Source organism: Pollicipes pollicipes, unplaced genomic scaffold, assembly GCF_011947565.3.
Source record: "Pollicipes pollicipes isolate AB1234 unplaced genomic scaffold, Ppol_2.1 Scaffold_4881;HRSCAF=5763_pilon_pilon_pilon, whole genome shotgun sequence".
NCBI lineage: Eukaryota > Metazoa > Arthropoda > Thecostraca > Pollicipedomorpha > Pollicipedidae > Pollicipes > Pollicipes pollicipes.
Window position 1 is genome coordinate 8,477,575 of NW_023596576.1, and position 26,218 is coordinate 8,503,792.

The window sequence follows — 26,218 nt, forward strand, 5'->3', positions numbered from 1 at the left end:
CGGACCAGCGGGGACGCTCTGGTCCGGCGGGCTGGCAGCTCGGCGGAGAGCGGTGGCCAGGCGGCTCGCTGGGGCCCGGCTCCCGTTCCTCTGCGGCTGTCGGGTCGAGAGGAGGCGGCGCGCCCGCATAGGGGTCACCTCTGTGGACCCCGTGCGACGACCGGCCGAGAGACACACGTCTGGAAGCGAGCGCCGACGGGATGAGTACGGCCGTGGGGGCGTTGGAAAGGTTACCTCACGATTAAGCGCCAATGCAATTGTAGGACGTCCACTCTACGAAAGCAGATGTCTGAGATGCAGCTAGAGAACTGTAGACATCACATTTGCCATGAAAGATTGGGTAGAGTACATTGGTCTGACATTGCATGGTGAAAATTTGCAATGGGTGTTCGTGATTGTGATGCCTCATCGCCGTGTCGTAAATTGGCATCACATAAAATCGCGGGGCATTTAAACTTTGCGACGATGTGCAGTGAGAAACATCACGAGCACTGGAAAACTCACCTTCTGGTCAGGTGCCTCTAATGCTGAAGTCATCTCCTCCGGTTCCGGTCGCGCCAGTTCAGTTCTCAACACAGTCCAGGTCATCGCACGACATGGACTTCGTTGACCTGGAACAAGGCAGAGCCGTGAGCTTCGATGTCTACATGTGTAGCATGACAGGACACCACCAGTAACATCGTAATTATGCACGAAAACAGCCGCGCCTTTACATCTCGTGAGTGGCCGTACAAGAACATGTGGGATGAAGGAAATGGCCCCTACTCGGTGTAGCTTTCCACGATTAACATGATAATTAGCGCTCCCCTTCGAGAGAACTGCACAGTGTAATGACGTCATCGCGTCATCATCGCCAGGTTGCTCCGTCCAGCACGGCGAGAGTCGGACCGCGACTGCCGCATGACGTTAGCAACGCGGGATTGGGGCCCGGGTGTCAACACGCGTCTAAGCACTCTACTAGACCGTCGTCCGGGGAAAGCAACATGAATGGGTAGGGCAGAGCAGAGCACGTGCCAGACTGCTCGCTAGCCCGCCGCCAGCGGCATCGGACGCCCGCCGACAGAGCGGCAGCGGACCGCTTCCGGACAGCGGACCGCTTCCGAACGGCAGCCGCAAACCGCGACGGACGCGTGCGGCAGGCTAGTTTGTTTTGCCGAGGCCGGCTTCCTCAGCGCGGCACCGACAACCTGCAGCATTGAGCCATTAGCCAACGCCAAATCGAGCTGGGGTACTCCGGCCAGTGCCACAGGCACGTGGAGGGTGGAGAGCTCTCCACCGCGTCGAGACCAGTGTCTGACGTAAAATGAATTTTTCGGGCAACGCACAGAAAGCGCGGGAACAGACGAATGGCCTGCATTGACTACGTGCTTGGCTAACAAAAGACCTAAGCATATTTGCAGCGGATACAGGGTTATGTCTCGACTGACCATTGTGGGCAAATAAGATCCCAACCCTGTGCAAGCCTCAACAATGGCCAATAATGTTTTAATGAGCACTGTTAAAAGATCCATTGATTTTTAGGGATCATCAAAATGCCCCACCGTTAAAACTGATTGCAGGCATGTTCAGTGCAAATGGATTTCAGGTTCCATATTAGCCCTTAAGCTGATCCACCAGCCTGATCACCTTCATCTCTCAAGGAAGGAGAAATGACGACAAATGAAAGATCTTCGCGCGCAATTGATGCTGTCAAGAGACATATTTCATTCGCCTGAACAATGCATTTCTAAGCTGTACCCTCTACACACTGGCATCCTATGCCCAATGTAAGGCGACCGATCCCCGGCAAGCATGATTCAGGAACCCGTCTTTCGGCTCTGTTTCGACATTATGTCAAAATAAATGTGGCGGATGGCGGCGTGATTCATTATCGCAGCCACATGTTCCTTCCGTCCCGTGTCGTTTATCAGCATAATCACGGCGTTCTGGGGCGCAATCTCAGTGCTCATCGCCGCCGTAGCTCCGCCGCGGGCCGCGACGGGTGGGCAGCTCCGCCGCGGGCCGCGACGGGCGGGCATAATCCGGTCCGCGGAGGCCCGGCTTCAGGGGCGACAGCTGCGCCCGGTGGGTCTTACGGCCGGGAGTGATGCCCGCTGCCCGCCGCCAGCTGGCCGCGCGCGCGCGCGCGCGCGTGGGAGAACCCACCACTAAATTGGGGAAACAGACCGGTGTAATTAGATGATCGCGTGGACGCGGCTGGGCCTTAATTTGAATATGCGAGGGAAAGCCTGCTTTGGAAACAGTGGGCAGACGTACACTCAGGAATGGCATGACCTCTCCCCCCCCCCCCCTCCTCCCTCCTCCCCACGAATAGATCGGCGTTTCTGTTCAGTTCATTTCGGACGAGTGCATAATGAAATTTGCATGTTTACCGCCTTCGATGCATAACCTGTGGAAGATTCGATTGCTCCTTATTGGCGCTTCTCTTGTTCAGAATAACTGTATTTTTCCAGGCTTGTTATGGGTGTTGATACGAGGCCTGGCATGTATTCAGGCCAGATTCATGAATCTAAATTCGCTAGCCTGACTCCATTGTTGGAAATGTTCAGAGAGCGAACTCACGAGTCCAACGTTTCCCAGATGCTTCTGTTTCACGAACACCTTCCAGCCATGCATCAAGCCTTTACCGGCATGATAATGAGCTACGTGACTAACACACCATTCTATAATGGCCAGCTATTTAGTTTGATTCAAGTCGTCATATGTTATCAAGTCCTGAAGCAAAGGCAAAATTGCCAAACCCCCTCCGTAAAGTACCATGCTAATCAGGTACGGTAGTGTTAATGTGCCTCCTTCCCGTGGGGACAGGACACATGTCTGCTTAGCTTTAAGTCTTGCCGATTGTAATGCTGGTGAGCGCAGGAATTCTAAAACAAATAATAAAATAATACGCTAAATATACACTTGCCGAAATCGCACTAACCCAACCAACCTTACCAATAGGTGCATTATTGGGAATGCACTAAACTTCGGAGTGAAACGAAACCTTGCTCTGAATGTTTTTGCTGACTCTGAAATTAGCTACTTGGAAAAGATTGGGGCAAACTTCCAGTGTTCTTTTCCTCCCACTCGCAGTTCTGACCATTCATACAGGTGTGCAAACACACCACCCAGTCACGCGCCGCGGAGCGGGACAGGGCAAAGTCCACATCGGTTCCGTCTCTCGGTGGCGCTGACTGGGCCCCGGTGCGACCGCGGGCTCAGAGTGAGTTTCGGGACAGGCGCGGCCGCAGGCTCAGAGCGCGTACCGGACCGGCGCGGCCGCAGGCTCAGAGCACGTCCCGGGACCGGCACCGCCTCGAAGTGGGGCGACTCGTGACCGTCGGATGGGCAGGCCAGCGAGGACGCCGTGGACGGCTGCTCCACGGAGCCGCTCGGCCACGGCTCCTCGCGAAGCCGGCGCCGGCACGGCAGCGGCGCCGCGATCGGGGGGGGGGGCCTGTTTTGACAGCCCGCTGGAAGGGCTCAGGGAGACCGGCTTGCCCCGCTGACTGCGCCGCCAGTCAGCTGACTGCGCCGCCAGTCAGCGGACGTCTCATCAGCTGAGCATCGCCGGGCTCCGGCGATAACGCTGAAGGCGCCTCAAGTAACGTCAGCAGTGGCGTTGCAGATTATCACGCAAGCTATAAAAACAGCAGCAGTGCTACTCTGTACCTAAGAGCTCAATAATGGATTGAACATTTTGCAAAGTATTTCATAGCAGCCGTCCGGTGCTGCGTAGATGTCTTGCGATAGCGTTTTACGCAAATCACCTGCAACTTTTTGCCTGCTAAATAAGTGCTGAGACTGGATGATTGCGGAATATAGCACAAAAAGCAGACGTCGTAGTAGGTGTGCTGCATGAGTCTTACTTAACCCAATAACAGAGTGCAAGAATGACATTTGATGCATCACGCTATCCGAGGGCAGAACAGCACGCCTGTTTCACTCCGCGTCCTTCACGTGCTCGTCGGCCGAGGACGCGGCGCGAGTGCGGAGGCGACGCCGCAATCGACGCCTGCCGTCTGAGGACGTGTGTGGCCGGGTCAGTGACCCTCGTGACGCGTCCCCGCCCCAGTCACGAGCGGCGCGCCGGTGCGGTCTGTCGGCGCAGAGACGTGCGGAGCGCGCCGCCGGCCCGGCCGGCCGAGCCCGCACGGCTGCGGCTGCCGACCGCCGCCGAACGGTCCCGTGCCGCCCACCGCCGAGCACAGCCTGCACCTCGCAGCGCCGCCGCGAACCAGGAGCAAGCCTCTGGATGCCGTGATCTATGTGCGGTCGGATACTGATCGGTATCTGGCCATCTTGCCATGTACTGATCCCATTAGTTGATTGATTGCCATCGATTTGATCTGTTCGGTGATAGCAAAGCCCATAAACGGGTAATCTTAGCTGTCTTGGTCATTGACCGTTCAATCCCTCTCATGTCGTGAACTCTGATCTCGCAACACCTGACGCCGTGACCTGGACCCCTGGCGTGATCACCCGTGAACTTGGCCGTGCCGCACCTGGCAGTGCCCTTAGCGGGCAACGTTATCGCAGGTCCAATCAGCAAACGCACAGCCTCATCGGAGATATGAACGAGCTAGCAAGGTAAAACACATAGCAATAAACTAAGCCAACACGCCTTTTTGGCACGATTTAAACATACTCTGAGCTCTACGGAACAAACGGATCGTTTCCCACCGGAGACAAATTTACGGCCCATTCCGTTTCTGTGTAATCAGCTGACTGCCCACGGACGGGTCATCGCGCTTGACCCGGGAAAAGCAGCCAGCATACTGATTGCTGCGCAACATACCGCGGCGCCCACTGCCGCGGGCAGGGAAAGCTGTTGTTGAACTTTGCGTTAACTTCCTCCGAGAACGACGTCACGTAGGCTGTAAGGTGTCTTAGGGGCTTCTGGCAGCTATTATAGACTGCACAAAAAGTTCCCTCAGACGATTAAGAGCGGTGGAAAACACCAATCAATAGACCACAATCGATCCAACAATCCGCCATCGGTGCACGAAAGAGACGTCCGTTCTGATCGCTCCTCAAACCAGTCTACCCACTACTTGAGCTTACAGTCGCTGGACTGTAAGCTGACAGCGCAGCGCCCCATCTCCCACGCTCCGACGCCCTGCCCGCACCATGGGCCCCACCACCCGGCGCCGCCAGTGCCATGAGCTACCTCAGCCCGTCACCCCGCGCGCCGCGTGCCGTGCGAATCCCACCCGCAGTACGTCCATGTCGCAACAGCGTGGGCCGAACGCAGCGAGCGCGCGCGCGTGCCCAGGCCGACGTGTTTGAACAATGGCTGCTGATGAGCCCGGGCCGGGGGCCGCGCCGGTGGCCCTGACGGCCGAACAGACGCCCCGAAGCCACGGTCTGGCGATAAACGGCGGATGGCCGAGACCCCGGCTTTCAGAGAAGCATCGCCCACCGCCGCAGCCGCCTTTGCCTGCCTGTGTGCGGTGTGGCGACACAGAACCACCGATTTGGATGTGTTCTCGAAACGGTGCTTGGCCTCGGACAACAAGCACCTTTGTCTTCCAAGGCCGTAAAGGTTGCCCAAGGAGTAGAATTTACAGAGCGGGCACTCAGGGCATCGTTTACACGTTGAGGTAGCTTGTTCGCGCTGGTGTAGTTAAGAATTAGCATGTAGAACGAATCTACTGGGGCAACGGGAGCCCGTCTTATGCAAGAACTGTAGCGGGTCACGAAAGATGGGTGTCATTATTTCCAACATATCGCAGAAATCGCACATTTCTGATAATGGTATGGGCACTCCAAGGCTACTGTGAGCAAATATCGTTATTCATATGCGCTACTTGTTCCACCAGACCACATCACCACTGATTTGTAGAGGCACATTCGTGTATGTGAACGCTATATTCGTGAACGTAAACGTTGGCCAAATGATAACTCGCGGGAAATTCGCTGGTCTCCTTAAAAATGCACAACGGGCCAGATGACTGCCACCCATTTTTTGACATGCAAGAACGCGTGATACCGGTTGCCACCCAGCTGGGGCGCACGGCATCCTCTCACCTTCGGCGTCCGGCCTGTTCCCTGCGGGCCACGTAGAGCAGCACCTGCCCCGACCTGACCGACTTGAACACGACCACGGCCTCCGCGTGCGACAGCCCCTGCATACTCTCTCCGTTCACCGCCAGGATCTCGTCCCCTGGAAACGAGGACGACACTTTATCTCAGCGGACGACGTCTCAGCCTCACAAGAACGCCATCAAACCGGCTGCTCCCACAGTTAAAACACCGGACTGGTCGCAGCGTTGCCCTGGAAAGCGTGAGACGAAGATCGAGACGTTGCGGTCAATGCGTTACGGACTGAGGGAGCCGGCTTGAAATGAGAAGAAAGGCGGGATCGTGGGAAGATAACGACGCGGCGGGGAAGTGGACCCATGCAGCCTCGGTGATTCGTAGATCTTAGCTGTGTAGCCTTACCTTCAATCAGTTTGCCGTCCTCTGCCGCTTGGCCATTGGGGAACACCGTCTTGACGTAGATGCCCATGTTGCCCTTGGGGGAATCTCTGCCGCCCACGATGCTGAAGCCCAGGCTCTTCTTTCCAGCTCCCTTCTCGAAGGTAATCGTCAGCAGGGAGGTGATCAGGGACTTGGGTCTCCGGGACGCTCCCGATCCGGATGACCTGGCGCCGGACCTCTGGTCATGGCGCCTGCGCAGTAACTCCCGCACTGACGATACCGACTGGATGCTGGAGACGGAGTACCCCGAAACGCCGGAGAGCACCGACTCTGGCCGCTGATGCTCTTCCGTCTCGGAGGCGTCACACAGCTCGGAGCCAGTGGCCGGGTACTCGAGCGAGTCGTCCGGGTCATCGGCGTCGTCTCGTGCCGTCGCCGTTCTGCTGCTGTCCGGCACAGAGATGACCACCACGTGCTGGCCGGTCTGCTGATGGCTCAGCCGGTCCGGGTTGAAGTCCCGGGCTATGACGATGTCCAGTTCGGGCGAGGGGTCGCGCAGGATGTCCAACACCGTCTCGAGGGCACAGCCGCGCAGCCGGCGGCCATTCACGTTCACTATCTCGTCGCCCACCTTGAAGCGCCCGTCCCTGGGGACAGACAGATCATCTGATATAGGCATAACTAATCGACATGATTCTATAGCACCGTTCGAGGCCGTTATTTGATTCGTAACTTTTCAAGAATAACGAGTGAATCCAGGTTGACTTTACCTTGCAATGGCGCCGTTGGTCTCCATCTCAGCGATAAGGTAGCCGTGGTGGACGTTCCTGGCAATAAAGATACCCAGCGAGTCGCCGTCCGCCTTCAGGACGCGCAGCATCTTGAACTGTTTGCTGGTGAAGTCGGCCGGCAGCGAGGGCAGCGACGGCTGGCTGGCCAGGCCGCCGTTCGTCTGTCCGATGTGACCTGTGGAGCGGGGACGGGCCGGAGGGCGGCCCGTCTCTCGCGGCTCGCGCGTGCCCATCCGGATCCGACCGCGCGTCGGGCCGCCGCCGTCGGCCGGGTAGCCACCGGACGGCGTGCGGTAGCCCTCCTCCGACCGGAGGTGTTGATAACCTTCCGAGTGGGCACGCAGATCGGCCGTGGGCGTTCGTCTGGCGTAGAACAGGCCCGAGTCGCCATCGGCAGAGTTGGCCAGGCGCTCGTGCAGACCCAGGTCGGCGTCCTGCCTCCGTACTGTGTCACTGCGGCGCACCGGAGACAGAGTTTCGCTGTCGGACAGCACCTCATCGTAGTGCGCCCGGTCCCAGGGCAGCGACGTCTGCGTGGAAATCTCGGCCATCTGGTCCCGCAGCAGCGACTTGCGTGGAGGCTTGGTGGGCCGACTCTTGTGCGGCGTGAACTTCCTCTGCGGCGCTGGCGGCTCGGCGACCAGACAGGTCTCGTCGTCGGCTCCGTCCCGGAGCAGCCTCATCTCTTTCGGCTGCCTCAGGATGGTACCGTTGCCCTGACTGGCGAACGGGGAGTCGTCGCCGTCCTGCACCTCAGGCCCGGGAGAGCCGGTGGTGATCTGGACGGCGCCCGCCGAGCCGGCTCTCTCGCACGCGCCGGGACGCGGCCCCCTCTGCCGCAGCTCTTGACTCGACACCTTGGCGCTGTCGTCACTGGACGCGCTGTGGACGCTGATTCTGCGAGTGCTGCCGGGAGGCGAGTCCTCGCTCCGTCGCGTGCCATCGCTGTCGTAGCCACTCTCGGTCGAGCAGACGTGGTTCACCGGCCGCTTGTCCACCGACGGCACGGCCTCCGACACACTGATGACAATGTTCCCGACGCTCCTGGCGCCGCACTGGGCGCCCGGGTGGATCGCCCGCTGATCCACCTCCTGTCCACCCAGGTGGTGGACCAGAGGAAGCTTCCGCTTGGCCGGCTCGTAGCTCTGCTGGGCCCGCCTGGTGCGCCCCTCCGCCAGGTGGCCCTCGTGACTCCGGGAGCGCACGTCTCCGATGGTGACTTTCCGCCTCAGCGTGACCACCCCAGGCTCCTCCGGAAGCACGGACAGGTGGAAGCGAGGCCCGTCCGGGACGGCGATGCTGCCCTTGACTCCCATCTCTATGATGTTCTCGCAGCTCATCGTCTTGGTCGGAAGGTAGGTCGACTGGCTCCAGGCGGCCGGCGCCTTGCAGTGCTTCCTCAGCTCCTTGAGGCTGGGCAGGATGGTGTGCAGCTGGCTGGTGGAGGCGCTCTTGTAGAGGCTGATGCTGCGCTTGACGGGCCGCGCCGGCCGCGGCGCCTCCTCCGCCTCCTCCAGCGCGGTCTCGGAGCCGCGCCGCTCGCGCTGCTCCGCGCGCCGCGCCACCGCCGGCCGCCGCAGCAGGTTACGGATGCTCTCCACGCGGTCCACCTTGGTGCGCCGCTCCGACCGGAGACTGTTCGTCTCGGAGTCGGGATCGGAGACACGCCACCGCCGCCGGCCCGAGCTGGGGCCGCTGATCTGCTCGCTGCTGCCTGACCGGGTCAGACGCGACAGACGGCGACCCACGCGGCGACCCCAGGTCGACCCATCTGAAACGGGGGTACCAGTCACCAGCGAACTTAGTCTGCGGTGTGGACGGATGGAACACGTCTGGCGTGGTGCGTGTGCGCACACACCGGCGGCTGTTACATAGGGCTAAATGAGGATTGCAGGGGTCGTGTTGTGCGACTCGGTAAGGGCTCTGATCTGAGGTACGTTTTGTTTCTGCTGCGTTACCTCGTAAGCTGGAGATAGAATAAGAAATTAAAACCACGATACCGTCATGCCATGGTTTGCTGCTGATCCGATGATACTATTTGTACCGCTTGTTTCTGCTTGGGGAAGGCAAACAGTTGTCTATGATGCATGTTTGCTTTAAGCATGTCCAACAACATGCGGCGCAGATCAGCAAGCGAGACATATTAGGCAATAATTTGTGAAAGTCGAGCTGCACTGAGGACAGGCTCTCACATGAACATAATCTAGTGCGGGATATAATTCCCATGCAACAATAAAACTCGACCACAGCTGACGATAGCAGCGGTAAGCCGTGGGCACGCTGGCTTCCCTTCACGTACGGATGTGCCCTGCGGCCGCGCAGCTCTCAGAGCTCGGACGGACTCGATGAGTTTGATCGGCTTGAGCGCCCAGTGACCCAGTGCGGTGCGGTCAGCGGCTGGGAAAACACGCCCGCGGCGTGGGTAGGGCTCACGGTACGCAGCCCATAGAGTCCGGTAGTAAACGAACGCGCTCCGACTTCACGCGGCCGTCTTCCCAGCCTGGTCGGCTGTTGAAGCCGCCGAGAGGGGAGACGCTGACGGCCGCCAAGGTCCGTCCGACGATCCGTCACTCCCGTGAAGATGGCATTCGCCGCGCGTCGCCGCTCGCGCCGGCCGAGCGTTCCCGCCGCGGCCGTCGGTCTGGTTCAATGGACCGCCACGCGCCCCCGCGCCGGTAATTACTTAGCATACGGCTGGCCATGGCACCAGACGCCGCTCAGAGCAGTGAACCCATCAATCAGAGCGGGCTGGGCCCGGCTGGCCGCGGGACGCGTCGCCGCGGGGGTCTCCTTGCTGACCGGCGCCGACGGAGCGGGGGCGGTGCCGAGGAGAGCGCCGCGGCCCCTCGTGGGCGGCCGCCACGCTCGGTATAGAGGGCGCTGCAGATGTGCTCTTTGCAGTCGCCGCTCTGCAAACGGACAACACGCGGACATGCTGGCATTCGGCATATTGGTGTACGTGGTTCGCTGTTTGGTCGCTTATTTTTGCTGGGAGCTATTTTTCCTGGTAACTTAACATTCCGCTGTACAAAATGTGAGTACGCCATTCTGATTCTCAGTTCATTTAATTTGCACGTGTGCGAATCGACAGGAACAAAAATCATCGCATCCTATCTTGGTCTTCGTTGCAACGCCACAATGTAAATTTGGGGCCTCGATTGGTATCCCGCAGTGCACAACTTGTCTTCTGTGGAGCCATCGTGGATGTGTCAACGGATCGATGCCGGCTAATTCATTCTACCACAGCGTAACTACCCAAACTGCTTCTAAACGCATCACACAATGGACTAGCGCCGCTCAGCCGGCGAGAGTCGGCCGATCCCGCCGGCCGGGGCGGAAGCTGTGGCGGAAGCGAGTGGTTTCCGGTCGTCAGCCGGCGGGCGGGCGGGCGGGCCCGCGACCCTGCCGCGGCCGCCAGACGCCCCGTCCTCGCACCACCGCCGGAGCGGGCACAACGAGCTGGCCGTGCCGACAAAAAGCGCCCGCGTGAGCACACCCGGCGGCTCCCGGGATGACACGGGACGACAGGCTCTGGCGACCGCCTCGACGGACCGACACGGGCCAGGCCACACGAAAGCGGTCACATTTCCCAAAATGCCTATGTCGACCGAGTTTTGTCCTTTTTTGTCAGAAGTAATGTGGCGCGGGATTCTCTACGGTTCAGTCTGTCGGTATCACTAGACATCAATGTCGCAGCCGAACCCTTTGTCACGTCCTTGTTGGAAGGCAATCGTTGAAGTTTTGGCCCGATAGGGTTGAGTTTGATAAACAAGACACAATAAAGCCTGTCACGATTTCTGTAAAGGGTGTTTTCGCTCCTAATCGAACTACACATGAATATGTTCTCCATGGACGGTAGCACGTTCTCCATGGACGGTAGTATGTTCTCCATGGGCTGTAATGTGTTCTCAATGGACGGCAATTTTTTCGCCACGGACGGCAATGCGATATTTCGACCTGATTGGGACAGAGCCTATACTGGTGCACAGTCTGGCGTCACAATGCGCCTTGCCATTGATCAGGTGCCTGCAGGGTGATCTGAATGGCCCGACTCACGGCCTGGAATGTCTAGGCAGCAGCCAGAGCTAAGCCCCGCCAGCGCTGGGCTACACCCGGCTCAACCTGACAACATTGCATTAGTGTATATGGAGGAAAGGTTGATATGCTGTCTGTTTTTGTCTGCTTGCTCTTTTTACCATTTTATGCCATGCCTTGTGTACGTGACCAAATGCTGACAGTCCAAAATTTTGGGCAGACACGATGGACACGATAGACAAAACTTAACATAAACGTAAAGATAAGAAGACCGGAAGCACGCAAAAGCTGTTTACCGACACGCAGCATACTGCACGCGCCTGCGGTGTGCTAAAATCGGTTTTCAGTGCAAGGTTTTGAGCAGGGCCCCCTCCCCGCCTTCTACCGTGAAATCCTATGTACGCCCCTGCCCGGAACAACCATAGCCCGCCGAAGAAACGAGTCTTGCCGCTCAAAGCGGAACGAAAACGGAACGAGCGTGGCGAGCACGACAACGCCGGCATCACAGACGGCCGCCGTCTCGTTCGCCCCGTCACAGCGCTGCAATCCATCAGCTCTTACCGAAGACGCTCTGCGGGCGTGGGACTCGGCCGCGCCGGTCTCACCGTCCGGCAGTCAATCAGCGCCGCGCGCCGCCCGCCCCATGCCCCGGATGAGATGAGCGTGAGACATTCGAACGCCGGCCGTGATTTACTCGCGGCCTGCGGTCGTCTCTCTCTCGTTCAGTGCACCCAGCGGCCGGCGGAAGAGGCGCGCGCTCAGCTGCTGAGCCGTGAATGCCGCTCTGCAGCAGCGGGCCGCGCTGCGACCCGCCGACCCGGCCGGCTTTCAATGCATATTTATGTGCGCTGCAGAATTAACTGGTCATGGTTGTGCAGTTTCGCCGGCCGCTATTAGTCGCGCGGATGTGCGCGCCATGAGCGGCGGTCTCTCGGGCGTTCTCCTTGGGCTGGCTCGGAGCCGACCGCACAGTTAGACGGCTGAGAACGTGACGGTGGCGTGAGTGACAGGTGACGCTTCGCCGCGACAGCTATGCGTATAAATCAGTGTGCCAGCTCGGGGAGGGAGCAGATCTATCCTGAATGAACATTGCCTCAAGCCGTACAGAAGCTTTCAATATCTGCATTACGAAATACAAACAAATGCGCAATCGCTTTGGATAGGGAGACAGCGCGTTGCGAAAGTATGAAGGATGTTAACGTTACGCTAAAACGGGATTAAACAGACCAATAGCCAACATTCTCAAGAGCTTTCGCACGTACCCAAAAGAATCGGGTGCTTCTGACACACGACCGGCGTGACCGAGTGACGCACTCCCACGGACGCCTGGCGCGTGCGGCATCGCGCGCCGGGCGCGGTGGGACCGCGGGACATGTCACGACCCAGCGTTGTGACAACACGCGGGCGTCGGGAGCGCCGCAGCCGCGGCCGGCGCGTGCCGGGGGCCGCACCTGTGCGCGCCCCGCGGCCGATGCCCGGCGATAGGGCGGCTTTCTCGGCCCCGTAGCCGCGCGGCGGCGGCGCACGGACGCCAGGTCAGCCGGCGCCCAGCCTCCGTACTCGGCCTCCGTGGTCCACCCGGCATGTCGGACTCGAGCACGGAGGTCGAGCGAAATACGGACGGGAGAGAGGGTGGGTGGAGGAGAGGAGCGAAATACGGACGGGAAAGAGAGGGAAGGTGGCGGAGAGGAGCGAGATAGGGACGGGGGGGGAGAAAGAGGATGGAGGAGAGGAGCGAAATACGGATGGGAGAGAGGATGGAGGAGAGGAGCGAAATACGGATGGGAGAGAGGGTGGAGGAGAGGAGGATATGAAGCTATATCCTCACGGTAGTCAGTTATTGTGCTCAAGAGCGAAAGCAGTGCGGCTCTCTTTTTGCGCTCTAACAACATGTGAGCTGCATGAAAAATAAAATTGCATGAATAAGCATGGGCGTGAATGGAGAAAGAGGTGGGGAGAATGGATTTCACGATGTGGGTGAGAGAAAACGAAAACTATGTCTTTTATGTCACGGACGATTCCTTTCTATTTGTTGGTATACAAACCTAAATATTAGTGGGCAAACTCTCAGTGGAAGCATGATCACGTTGTTGGACGAGCTATTTTACACTGATGCGACACTGTTTCCCCAAAATGGTGGTACTACTTTGAATACAATGATATCAGCAAACTGTGTCGTCTGAGCTGAAGCACGGTGCTGACACTGTTCGCCGATGGCGCGGCCGGCTTCTTCAGTAACATTGTGGTTAGCGTTTTTCACCCCGTCATTGATATCCCACACTTCTTTATCGGTGTAATTACACAGTATGATCACCATAAACGGTGCTATGCGATCGCAGACGAGTCAAGCATGACACGTAACGGACTATTTGTAGGGTGTGGCCTTACCTTTGCGATGCTGCTCGTCGGCCGATATGTAGATGATGGAGGGTTTGATGAGGGGCGGCGCTGTGGGGTCCTCCGGGTCACCACCCTCCTCCCGCCGGAGGGGCGACAGGCTGACCAGCTGGGGGGCCGAGTCGGACCCCCGACGCCGAAACAGGCGCATCGCCACACCTGCAGCCAGAGCAGAAGGAGAAGGTTACGGCCAGCTGGGTTGAGCAGACGGCATATTTCGAGGCCACATCACCCGTTTGCCTGATCTGTTAGCGACGAATCCACGGTAAAACATATCGCAAAAAACCTTTCCGCTCAAGCTGTTACTCTTAACGCTGAATAACCGGCCATGATCGCTTTGTCCAGAATCAATGTATTCTGTGCTTTTATAAAGCGCAAGTTGGAAAAGAGAAAACAAAAGTCAAGTTACTCTCAACTGCTCGATCATCATGAGCAGGTCAACGTTGCACGATTTATCAAGAAAAACGTTATAGATAGTTATACATAGTCACACAGTTAGATGTCATCATACGTTACGGCGTTTAGTGACGCGATGCCCTCCACCGATATATTTAGCGTCGCACCGTCCTTTACCGACAAGTGCGAAGACAAAATGTCGACTGTTAACCAGTTTCAAGCACAACGGTTGAGCGCCACAAGCTAGGCGGAACCAACTGTGGGGCATATCCCCACGAATACCCTCCGCCAACTGAGGCTGTGACATCTAAAATCGCGCGCTCGTAAAAGGATTAAAGAATTGGTGTTTAAGGCGTCTCCTAATTGCACTGGCAGCTTGAGCGAGAAGGCTCTGACACCGAAATGCACTTGTTCAACCTGAGCAAAATTCGAATACCCGAAATGCTGCCAAACTGCTAACCTGCCCATTGCATTCTGCTGTAACGATATGACCTAAGCCGCTGTCATAACACAGCTGCATCATGTGGTAATTCGTACTTCGGCTAAAACTTCCGAGATTTTTTAGAAAGGCGTAAAGAGAAACTCACGGCGACAAAAATTTTCTGACGAATAAGGGACTCATGCCGGAGCTTTTAAATATTTAACTCCAAAGAATATTTTGGCGGCCCACTAAAGGCTTTTAGTGGGACTGAAACCGCCGAACACAGTTAGATATGCAGAAATGCTTGCACGTACACTGTACCAATCCATGCGGTGTCTCTGTTGCTTGTGCCAAGAGATTTACCATTGTGCTGCAACAATCCAGAAAAGTGTATGCCTTGACACGGGCCGCATGGAAAGTCTGTATCGCCTGGTGTTGCTATCGTCATGGCAAAGTTTTACTCTGTGGCTAAACGACCAAAGATGAGCCGTGGGGGATGCAATATTAAGGTGCTTGAGACTTAGCGGAGTTCGAGAACTTCCTTTTTGGAAAAAAACTTGGCCCTTTTTGGAAAGGCCACTACCTTCAACCCATCCATTAACAGAACAATGCTGGAACATCAATGTTGGACCTGATGCTATACTTCTCGCTTGTAAACGACATTCCGTTCCGTTACATCTCTTTCAGACAGCAGCTCTCCAGCACAATCGTGTGATGCATCGACATCGGTTCAATAGCTTCGGTTCTTAGTTCATGCTTGAGACTGTGGGGTGATGGTAATAGTCAATTCGAATTCCTCCGCAGAAGCGTAAATAACAGGCGGCTGTCCATCAGACATCAGAAGGGCGTTATTAGCCAACCGTAAGTGCCTCTCAGCCTCACACGTCACCGCCCACCGCCGGCCGAAGGGCTCCCGGTCCTGCGCCTGTCGTCATGGCACGTGGAGCCCAGGACCTGCCGCAGTGTCGGCCGCCCTGGCACCGGCCACTGCTGACCTGACCCCTGCCTTCTGCACCGTCTACTGCCGCTGGACAGGCCTCGATCCAAGCATGGCCGGACTCAACAGTGAAGCAACACGAGAGGTGACAGCGGTGGGACTGCAACAAGACCGCGGGAGTGTGCCTGCGCGTGGATTGTTTGGAAGCAACATACCTGTAATGAGAAATTATGAATGTAAAGCGGGATTTTAGTGGTATTCCAGTGCGCAATTAAGCCATTCCGCGGCATGACATGAGACTTTGCAGAAGGCCCTGTGAGGGAACGCCGTCAGCGGCTGCCACTGATCCGCCTGGAGGCATTGTGCAATGTGCACCCGTCAGCGCAGATTGCAAACAAAAGCGACCAAAGTGGTGACGTCATCAGCCGGCAGCCACGAACTCGCTGCTTCCGGCAGCAGGTGGTGGTCCGTGCGGCTGGCGGCACTTCTCCACCGCCTTCTCCGCGTCTGGCACGCCACGCCAGCCGCAGCCGCCGACCACTGCCGGCCCGTCGCCGCAGAACGGGTGGCGGTGAGCCAACCCCTCCCGCTTCCCGAGGCGCCAGGTTCGCACGCGCGCAGGCGGGGTGGGTCGGAGGTCAAGGCCCAGGGGCGGCGGTGGCGCGCGCGCGAGGCCGCTGACGGATAAGGGCGGGGAGGTGTCGGTCGGTCGGCCGGACCGGTCCTGGGCGGAGTTGACACCTGACGGACGGACCGTGGGAGGCCGATGAATAACGACACGTGCCCGCGACGGCAGCCGGCAGTAAAATACCATTTTGGACTTCTGTTTCAGCCTCCATGAGTAGGGGCTCGCCAGAGTAAACAATAACAAAGGACAGGCGACGGCGAAATGGATGACCGACCATCTCGCGTCAAACACAAAAGAAAATAGATTTGTTACCGGGAGTGAAAAATTGGAATGTGAGCTCGCATGGATTCCTCGTTCAGATGTTCAAGTTTTGAATGCATTTATGGAGTGTGGCGTGATAGAACACACGACCTTTCGGTTTTGTTCTTCCCGAAGGGCAGTGAGGAAAAGAAGCGAAGAGGCGTGCCAAATGTTCGAACGAAATAGTCGGAATGTTTTGACGCGTGTTTCGAACAAGGCTCACCGTAAGCACGCAATCATTGTGGAATGGTGGTTGTGGCAATAGCAAAGAAACTTCCCTTAAAGCCGACATTTTACAGTATACCGTCCACGGAGCTTTGTTCCAGCAGCCTTGCCACAAGAGAGTTTCTTAACATTGGCCATTGACGCCATTGTATCTCAGTGAACTGATCCTTTCTTGGCAGCATCTTACCTCCCGTTTAAAGCCCCATTGGCCACAAACATGCATGAGATTTGCCTTGTAAAAAGGCCGTCAGGTTAAGACTGGAAAAAGACGGGCTATCGCAGTCATCATGGAGTCTGAACAACAGCGGACCAAAGGAGATCTTGATAAACAAAACATTACCCATGGCACGGAACGGAACATCCAAACAACGGAAAGCCAGAACAGTGCTGACGGTTTCGAAAGAGCTTGTGTGGCAACACTCAGCGGTGGTGCCAAAAACACACATCGCGCTCGTGCCGGGTCCGAAACGGTGTCGAATTACCGTTCAGGGGCAGGGAAGGTGCCCATCTCGACGGGCCGGGTCAACCGGGCACAATGGGGGGTCAACCGGGCCCCGGGCGTGTTTCGGCGCAGCGTGCCGCATCCGCCACCGCGCCACGGGTGCGGCCTGCGGCGTCCGTGGCGCACCTGCCACATGCCCGGTCCCGTGACGGAGACAAAAACGGCGCGGTCGGTTCATCAGCCGGCGGCGACTGACGCAGAGCGGCGGCCGGTGGCCAGCTCGTCACCGGTGCGGTGCCGGGTGGAGCGAGCCGGCGCCGAGGCGGAGCGAGCGGAACGCCGGTGACGGTCGCTGAATGCTGTCTGGGTCTGTGAGCCGATGACTCGACTGCCTTGCAGAACGGCGCACCACCATGACGACTGTCTGAAGCGTACTTACTAAAGCTTTGCGAAACAGTGAACGTCTTCAGGTTAGAGTATGTATGTAATGCAATTAAGATTATTTTTCGATTAATGGGTCTGACATCATGTTTCACTTCAGTGTATATCGTTGAATCTATGCCTGAGTCATTCACCATTCCATGACTTGACGATAAGCATCGAAATGTCTGTGTTTACTTTCCGATGATCCGTGTTCGCATCTCGGCAGTCGGAGGCCTAACCCTGCAGTTAGTGGATCAGGTGAGTACAGCAGGAATGCAGCGCATTGTGTGTTATCGCGCTGGAATCAGAAGCAGCACAACGCCGGACAATGACGGTGGGACGCTCTGTTGTGGCAAAGGCGGATACGGCGAGCCTGAATTAAATGCCCGGCCTTGGCGGACCCTGAAAAACCTGGCCGTGATGGACCTATTTGCGCCACCAGCGGTCTGATAACACGCCGGGGTTTCGCCGCCGCAGCCACGGCCTCGCTTCCCACTCCGTTGTTGATGTTCCCCTCCGCCAAGCCGTGCACGCTCGGCCACGGCGGCGTCGAGAGGCGAGAGCATCACACACACACACACACACACACTTGGACAGTTAGCTCCGGCAGAGCGGCGGCCGGCGGCGCCATAAATCGGCTCTCGATCGACCGTAGAAAGAATCATAAAGGCGGAGATTGCGGCGTGGCCAGGCCGCCGTTTCCGTTAATGCTGTATTTCACGCCCGGCATGTGTCCACCGGCCAGTAATGACCGGTGGTGAGCAGACGCCGGCTCCAGACCGCACGCGGACAGGACGCCGACGTTGGCATGGCGACGCCGCGGACGGCCGGAGTCGCGGCGTTTCGGGCGCGGCCCGAACCCCCAGCTGGCGGGCGGGGTGCACGAAACGGACGGGCGGAAGCCAGCTTGGAGCGCAGACGGGTGGGTTGAGATGGCTGGAAATCATAAGTCTCAGTGGCACGCTTAGAGGATGGACGAATCCATGGAACCGAGCGGACGTAAAATGAGACGAAGCCCTTCGAAACGGATACGAAATATGCATACAAATTGAGAGGACAAGACAGAGAGGGAGACAGACGGAGACGTACACGTACACACCGCTTCAGTGATCAAAAGGGGGACCTAGCCGGACAGCACGACCCCAGTCAACGCGGGACGAGGCGGAGCGGTCCGCCACCACCGGGGGAGGTTCTGCCCAGTCAGCACGTCACCGTGAACTTCTGCCGCGCTCGGCACCGTGAACTTCTGCAGCGCTCGGCACCGTGACGCCCCGTCCGATAGGCAATCCCCGACGCCGACGCCTCCCGTAAGCTGAGTTGCGTATGACGTCGGCGTCGTGACATTTAATGTCCCCGGTAAACATGGGCCTACACCACAGACTAAGCTGACCCTGGGGACGGCCCGACCAGCGCGTGTCAGGGACGGAACGCGCTCAAAATGCTGACTCCTCGGTTTCTGGACGGTGTGGCAGAGATAAGAGCCTAATCTCCTTATGTTGGCTATTGTTTGCGGCAGACAAGCGTGATGGGTTTTGTAATTAGATATGACTCAACCTCACAGCTTTCTAGTGGTGAACGATGCTTGGAGCCAACGAGAAAAGAGCCGGCGAGTCTCTGCCCGTCGTCCTCCGACTCCACACGGTTTTTGCCGCGTCCTACATCATACAAACCTCCCAAGCTGCGTGTTGTCTGTCAGCTTCGGAAATTGACGCATCAGTCACATGATCAACAGCGCCTACCATGCCTACTATACTATACTGGTTAACTGGTTAACTATCAGTTGTATCCAGTAGCAGGACGGTGACACACGTCAACTCAGTGTATGTGGTGCATGCCATATAATTGTTTCTTACTTGGCGGCAACCAGAGCGCAGTCCGATCCAACCCGAAGAAAACATGGCGCATTACTGACAATTCTAAAACTAGACCACTAAATTTCCAGCCCCCAGTCTGCGCTGCAGAAGCCCGCACAAGCCACACCCATATCCTCTGAAGTAGTACCCCCGACTGCGCATAAACGCTGCTCTTTGTCACACGGTTAGCCGTCCTTTTGACGGAGGTCGAGGCGGCACCCGGCACCGAGGCACGAGCCCGCGGCGAAACAATGCCAGTGAAAGTGTCCTCTCTGGCACCCCAAACAGTGGCCGTGGAGACCGCTGGGGCTCACCCTCCGGACGTGTGACGGACGGTGACGCCCCTGGTGCCGGCGGCTCCGTGACCGGCGCGCGCGGGTCGGTGACGGCGAGCCCCGCTCCGACGGCGCCCCGAGCCGGGCCTGACATGACCCGCTGCGCTGAGGTCGGACCGATCCTCGCTGACCCCGGCGAGCCGACAGTGACGGTGCCAATCGTGCGCGTGCGCTGGGAGGCCTCGAACGCCATGACGGAGCATGGACGGCCGCCGTCGCCGCCGCCGCCGCCCGCCGCCGGTGGTCCCTCCGCTCGGAGCTCATCACGCGTGTTGCACAACGCTGCAGGGGGCGCCGCCCAGGCCCGGGAGCCCCCTGGCCGCCGCCGACGTCACGTGCCGCCCGCCCGGTCACGAGCGTCGTCGTCACGGCCGCTTGAGGTGCCCGGAGAAAAAGATGAAAAACGCTGGCCCGGAAAACGGGTCGGGAGCGCGACCGATCGGTGATAGCGGTCTGTGATAACCTGCATTCGCTCGACCGGCCGCGGCTGTCCGCCTGCGACGAGTAGCGGTCGCCCGATGGGGCATTGTCGTCGCGAGCTCTCCCGCCCGGCCTCCCCGGCAATCCTTGGAACAATGCGATCAGCTCGCGACCTGCGAACAGCCCCGATTCGCTCCAATTCATTTCGCTGCAAGACAAAAGAACTCATAACTACTTCCGCGAAAGAATACGAGGCAAGCGTAGATGTGTGGCAAAAAATGTGCGTGGCGTCAGGCGGGGTGTTCAGCAGCGTATGCGAACAGGGAGGTGTTAGTCCCACAAGTGAGGGTACGTGGTCCAGTCAATAAAGTGGCTACATGTGTGACGCCGATAGTAAGGGCATGATTCGCTATTTTTCTCACACCTAGGACTAGTATTGATGGCATTTTGGCGCATGCCCATCAGCTGTCCACCCGATGCTGTAATGAATGCCACGCGATGGCCACTTCGTATGCGTCAGGTTGGCCTAAGCTCGAGCGGTGATGTGGGGATTCACGCACGTGCACCAGCGGGACGTCACTCCCCTAATTACTAAGTCCAAAATAAACACTCAGATATGCCGGATTACACTGGCGGTGGTTCGAATCCTCTGATTGGAGGCGGTTCTTGAATTAACTGTGTTCATCGTATTATCTATCACAACCAAAACAAGCAGTACTCATGCGCCGAGTTGGGGGCGGAGTCTGGAGCTTTAATTAGAGAGGCAGACCAATAATCAATCAAGGTCATCCTTGATGCAGACGAGAAGTCAATGTGGCGGCATTCAATGTGGTCTGAAATAGAACTTGCTCCATCTCCCAATTTTATTGGTCATTTTAATTAATTTCATCTCCCAAATTTCTACGCTTCAGTATGTGCGTTCACTATGTTCTAGGCCATACCACATGTGAGCCATGATGGCTATGACATCATGATGTATGCATCGGGAGAGTTGCAGTGAGCAGCGTGATGTACTTGCAATCTTTTTTTGACACTGATAAAGTTACAACAAAACACCGTGGGAATGCAACACTTCCTTGGCTCAAATTAAACTTCAGGAATCGCATAAACATTTACGACATAGCATACCAAATACACGGCATGCCCCAAAGTTAACCATTTCTGTTCCGCGTCTTTGTTTGTTTTGAGTTCAACGACCTTCTACACCCCCATGCCATTCAGGCGATGAATATCGCCGGCGCTTCATAGTTTTTTTTTGTACAGATTTATCCGGCGCATTGATTGAATAGCTTGTTGTGACCAGCGCTTGCGCCAAGCAGTGTTTGTTTCTAAATGCTGACTCCACCATCCGTTCGCGAAAGTCCATTTTAGCGGGAGAATTTTGTAACGAAAGTATAACGTGCCGCAATGGTTGGCACGCTCCGCCCGCCCCCTGGCTTTGAGCGCTGCACGTTCCTTGGATCCCACCAGTCATTGACCCCCGACCTATGGGAGTTTCTCGTGTGTACGGGCTTAAGGTCGGGCTAATGTTGATGCTATCATCTTCCAAGCTCGTCAAAGCCTCTTCTCCGATAGTCTACTGAGTCTGAGCCTTTGTGGCGAGTGATGAGGTATCGAACGGTCAAGGAAATATCACGAGGTGGTATTGTCTACGGCGACTGTATAAAGCCCGACAACGTAAATAACGAGGCTTATGGGTCATACCAGACCGAAAGTTACACCTTGAAAATTCGATCAGCCTCCAATGGTTGTAATCGTCTCGTACTAGCATTCAAACAGCATGATTGTACCGTAGCTTTGTTTTGCGTGACGTTGAACGGGGCAAGCGAGCGTCAATTGCGATGTATTGCAACCGCAATCTATTATGAGCTCAGGGTTCTTATGTTGACAATTATCGACCTTCAATGTACCAGAAGGTACTGGCGAATGACGCTATCAAGCAAACAATGGTTGCATTGTCAAAACCTGACTTTCAAGCCGTGCTCATAGTCACGAATGTCCACGACCACGAATGATGCAGTCATGATCATGTCGAATAAAGTTGTTCTTGGACATTATTGGCGCTGTCGTCAATGCAAATCACCAACACCGGTCCATTACGTGTATGTTTGTCTTTGGCGCACTAGCTGCACAGGCAGAGAAACGCACTCAGATGTATTGAGAACATCTTCAAAGAACTGCTTCTGAGTCGACAGAGCTACATGAGTTTGGACCACATCAGCCACATCAGCCACATGAGCCGAAATGCTTGCTGTTTTTTTTATTAAAATAAACAGATGGTAGTCCATGTCGATACAAGCGTGGGTGACGCGCTAGAGGGAAACTTTGCCTGGCCGGTTGGAGTGTAGTGGGTAATTTGGCGAAGTGCAGTTCACACGTCTCATCCTTTCGTCACGGCCTCCACTTAGATCCTCAGAGTCCGTCATTTGGCGAACCGAAACGTGGAAAGATAGCTCCTTGACAGTCCCCGATAAAAAAAAAACTCCCATTGGCCCCGTAGCTAGCAGCCTCCGGCGTTTGCACGTGCATGCATGCCGAAAGCTGGTTTCTAAGTCATGCCTCTCATGTCCTCCATGTAATGCACTGATCCGGGCCGCAGGTAGTCTTTGTTCCACGCCGACCCTTCAGGCCCACCTATCTGAAATACCGTAAGGTTCTCCGACACAATGTGACTGGCCGTTCATTTGCTGGGCCGAGTAGAAGTGAATTCAGATCGCATGGTCGGAATGAAATATTTTCTTTTGTACGTTAACAACACCCGTCCAGATATTTTTGGCGTATATTTGGCATGGGACCTTTAAAAATAACAAGCGCTAGCAAGAAGCACACGTCGCAGTCTGTAAGGCGTTGAAATCGACCGGATTAACACCAGTGTTTGGAGAGCCTTCATCACGAATACTTTCCATCATCCTGGGCGTAACTCAGTCTGAGCACGTCAAGTGATACTTCCTAAAGTCCTTGCCATCCTAAGAAACATGCATGATACGTGTGTGAATAAACATTAACATTTATGTACCATAACAAAGACGAAACATTGATAACCAATAAAAGCGCAGTGTAACTAACCACCAATGGACAGCGAGTGAACGCGCGTAGTCCGACCTCAAGCCAAGAAAACCTTGAGCACATTCCACGGTGCCATGACAGCCCAGAGTCCATGGAGCACACCACGAGGACTCTGAGGGGCGTCTCCAAGGCATTTGTATTCACCGCCGCCGCGGTAACGTTGCGTCACGATTTCGCGCAAAGCAAACGGTCAGTCATGCCGGTGCGGGATGACCTCCGCCGTGACCGGCGCCCACCGTCGGAGAAAGCGTTACACATCTGCGTCCGGCCGCCGGAACGACGCACACCCGGCGCATTCTGAATCAGCAGGCCACGTTGGCGGCACCCGCGCTTCAAACGAGGCCGCGCGCGACAAAAGTAAGAGTATGAATACGGCGAGGAAGTCGCGCGGGCCGTCGGCGGCCAGCGGGGCGTGCAAGGGGCGGTGGGGGAGACCCTCGGCGCCGCCAGGCACCAGCGCCGGCCTCGCCCGCCGCGGGGCCGGGGGAGGCGGGGATCGGGGTCATTAGCAGCGGAACACTGACACGGCCCTGTCGGCTGGACATATGTCACGACCGGACTGTCGGCTGGACATATGTCACGACCGGACTGTCGGCTGGACATGTGTCACGGACCGGACTGTCGGCTGGACATGTTCACGACCGGACTGTCGCTGGACATATGTCACGACCGGACTGTCGGCTGGACATGTGTCACGAACCGGACTGTCGGCTGGACATGTGTCACCGACCGGACTGTCGGCTGGACATGTGTCACGACCGGACTGTCGGCTGGACATATGTCACGACCGGACTGTTCGGCTGGACATGTGTCACGACCGGACTGTCGGCTGGACATGTGTCACGACCGGACTGTCGGCCTTGACATTATGTCACGACCGGACTGTCGGCTGGACATGTGTCACGACCGACAGGAGGACCTGTCGCTGGACATATGTCACGACCGGACTGTCGGCTGGACATGTGTCACGACCGGACTGTCGCTGGACATATGGTCACGACCGGACTGTCGGCCTGGACCATGTGTCGCGACCGAACTGTCGGCTGACATGCGTCACGACCGGAATGTCGGCTGGACATATGTCACGACCGGACTGTCGGCTGGGACATGTTCACGACCGGACTGTCGGCTGGACATTGTCATCACGACCGGACTGTCGGCTGGACATGTGTCACGACCGGACTGTCGGCTGGAACATGTGTCACGACCGGACTGTCGGCTGGACATATGTCCCGACCGGACTGTCGGCTGGACAATGTGTCATACCGGACGTCGGCTGGACATGTCGGCTGGACATGTGTCACGACCGGACTGTCGGCTGGACCTGCGTCACGACCGGACTGCAGGACGCGGGGAACAGGGGAACCGGCCCCGCAACCGAACCGGCCTCGGAACTGGGCGCGGAACTGATGAACCGGACGAGGACCCGCCGACAGACAGGCGTAGAACTGGTTGGGGATACAGTGGCTGATTTCTCTGAGCCGGTACTTGTTCTGGCTTGTATGTGATCTTATGTGACATAGAACAACAGATCCCATCCGTTGCCAATGTCGATTTTCCATCCGTGTTGGTAAGTAAGCCTTTGCCTTTGCATGAACCTCTTTGTGTCGACGGCTTTGTTGGAAAAGATAAACATTGGGAAATCTTTTTAGCAATCCAATATTGTGCACTGTATTGTAACATCATTAGGCTGAGGTAAGATAAAAGCTGGGAACAAGGACGCGCAACAGAGCTTGGGAGCCAAAAAGCCAATGGGGTAAAGGCCAGGAGGGTGGAGAAGAGAACCATGGGCAACACGATGCACGCGATGCACACGATGCGTAAAGATGCACAAGGTGGGGACTATATCTGATGCGATCATATCATACTTAATCATATCCGACACCACATAACCTTACGAGGGACGACAGTAAGTGCACGGAGGCACAAGATAATCCCACATGTTATGCTTTCGTTCAGATACCACGTCTACCTGTGGTGCTGTGGGAAGAATGACGTAAATGATAAATACAACGACAAAGTGGTCGTGTTGACATATGGGCCATCTCGGCACAAGTAAAAACAATAGCGAAAAACAAATACATGGATAAGCGCACTAATATGCAAGTTTATTGTTTTACCCATTGCAGACAGAAAATCGTGTCCAGTGACTGGAGCTGTTTTGACTCGTTTCATAAAATCTTCTCATTTTTCAAGGCAAAAAATATCGTAAGAAGTTACCACACTTTTGAATAATGTTTTCAGTCACTATAATCGGACATAATCGTTTCCCATGTAATTACTTTTGCATACAGATCCATCCAATTGACAAGTAGATCCAGTAAACAACACACGTGGTACTGATGCAACGGCTTATGATTTATAATTTAGAACATCCTAAGAAATTGTGGAAGATTTCCGGGAATCATTCATCGTTCCAGAACGCAAATATTTGCATTGCTTACAGGCAACACATTCGTCAACACATTCGTCGGGTAAGCGGCGGAACGCTGGCTCCTGTCATCCAATGTAATTGTTTACGGCAAGAAATATCCGTCAACAATGCGTAACATATTCATGGGAAACAAATGTTGCGCGAAGCGCAGCTTTCTAAAATACTTAGCTTTTGCGATTAACGTGATGCACACAGATGCAGTTGGATGACACTGACAAATCAGTAAAAATCAAACGTGGCTCGCACCGATAGGGAAAAGCCTAGCGTATCCTGCTCCTGCATTGTGGACAGGACAGCAGTCAGCCTGTGGTTCGTGAATGCGCGACCCAGGCTAGCACAAGCTGGTGTGCAGTGAGGCAGCCGAGCCGTTACAATCCTTAAGTCGGAGCGAGGTTGTGTTCGGTCGAGATGACGAATGGAGAATAGCTTGGAAATTGCTGGGGAGCAGGTGGCTGCCTAGATATCCGGACCATGGTAAAAGGTGCATGAAACATACCGGCGCCAATCAGTATACAGGTATACGTTTCAGCTCACAGCCCAACATTTGGCCGAACCGATACCCAGCGCGTCCCCTCCGGATGCTGTATCTTCGACAACCGTTACCTGTAATGTGGACGGGCGACGGTCACACGTCTGGCAGCGGCGGCCGCGGGCCTCCGCCTCCCACCCTCCGTGCACACGACTCCGGCTCGGCCGCGCGGCCGACCTCG

At 56.3% G+C, this 26,218-nt stretch overlaps 1 protein-coding gene across 1 annotated transcript; it reads right to left on the reverse strand.

The window, feature by feature from the left end:
* LOC119099878 (uncharacterized) lies at positions 1–26,218 on the reverse strand. The gene is made up of 7 exons (XM_037222971.1): positions 26,112–26,218; positions 13,620–13,787; positions 7,176–8,967; positions 6,427–7,052; positions 6,013–6,148; positions 505–611; positions 1–179 (listed from the first exon to the last, which is right to left on the reverse strand). The coding sequence occupies exons 2-6, from the start codon at positions 13,777–13,779 to the stop codon at positions 563–565; spliced, it is 2,763 nt and encodes a 920-aa protein (XP_037078866.1). The 5' UTR covers positions 13,780–13,787; positions 26,112–26,218; the 3' UTR covers positions 1–179; positions 505–562.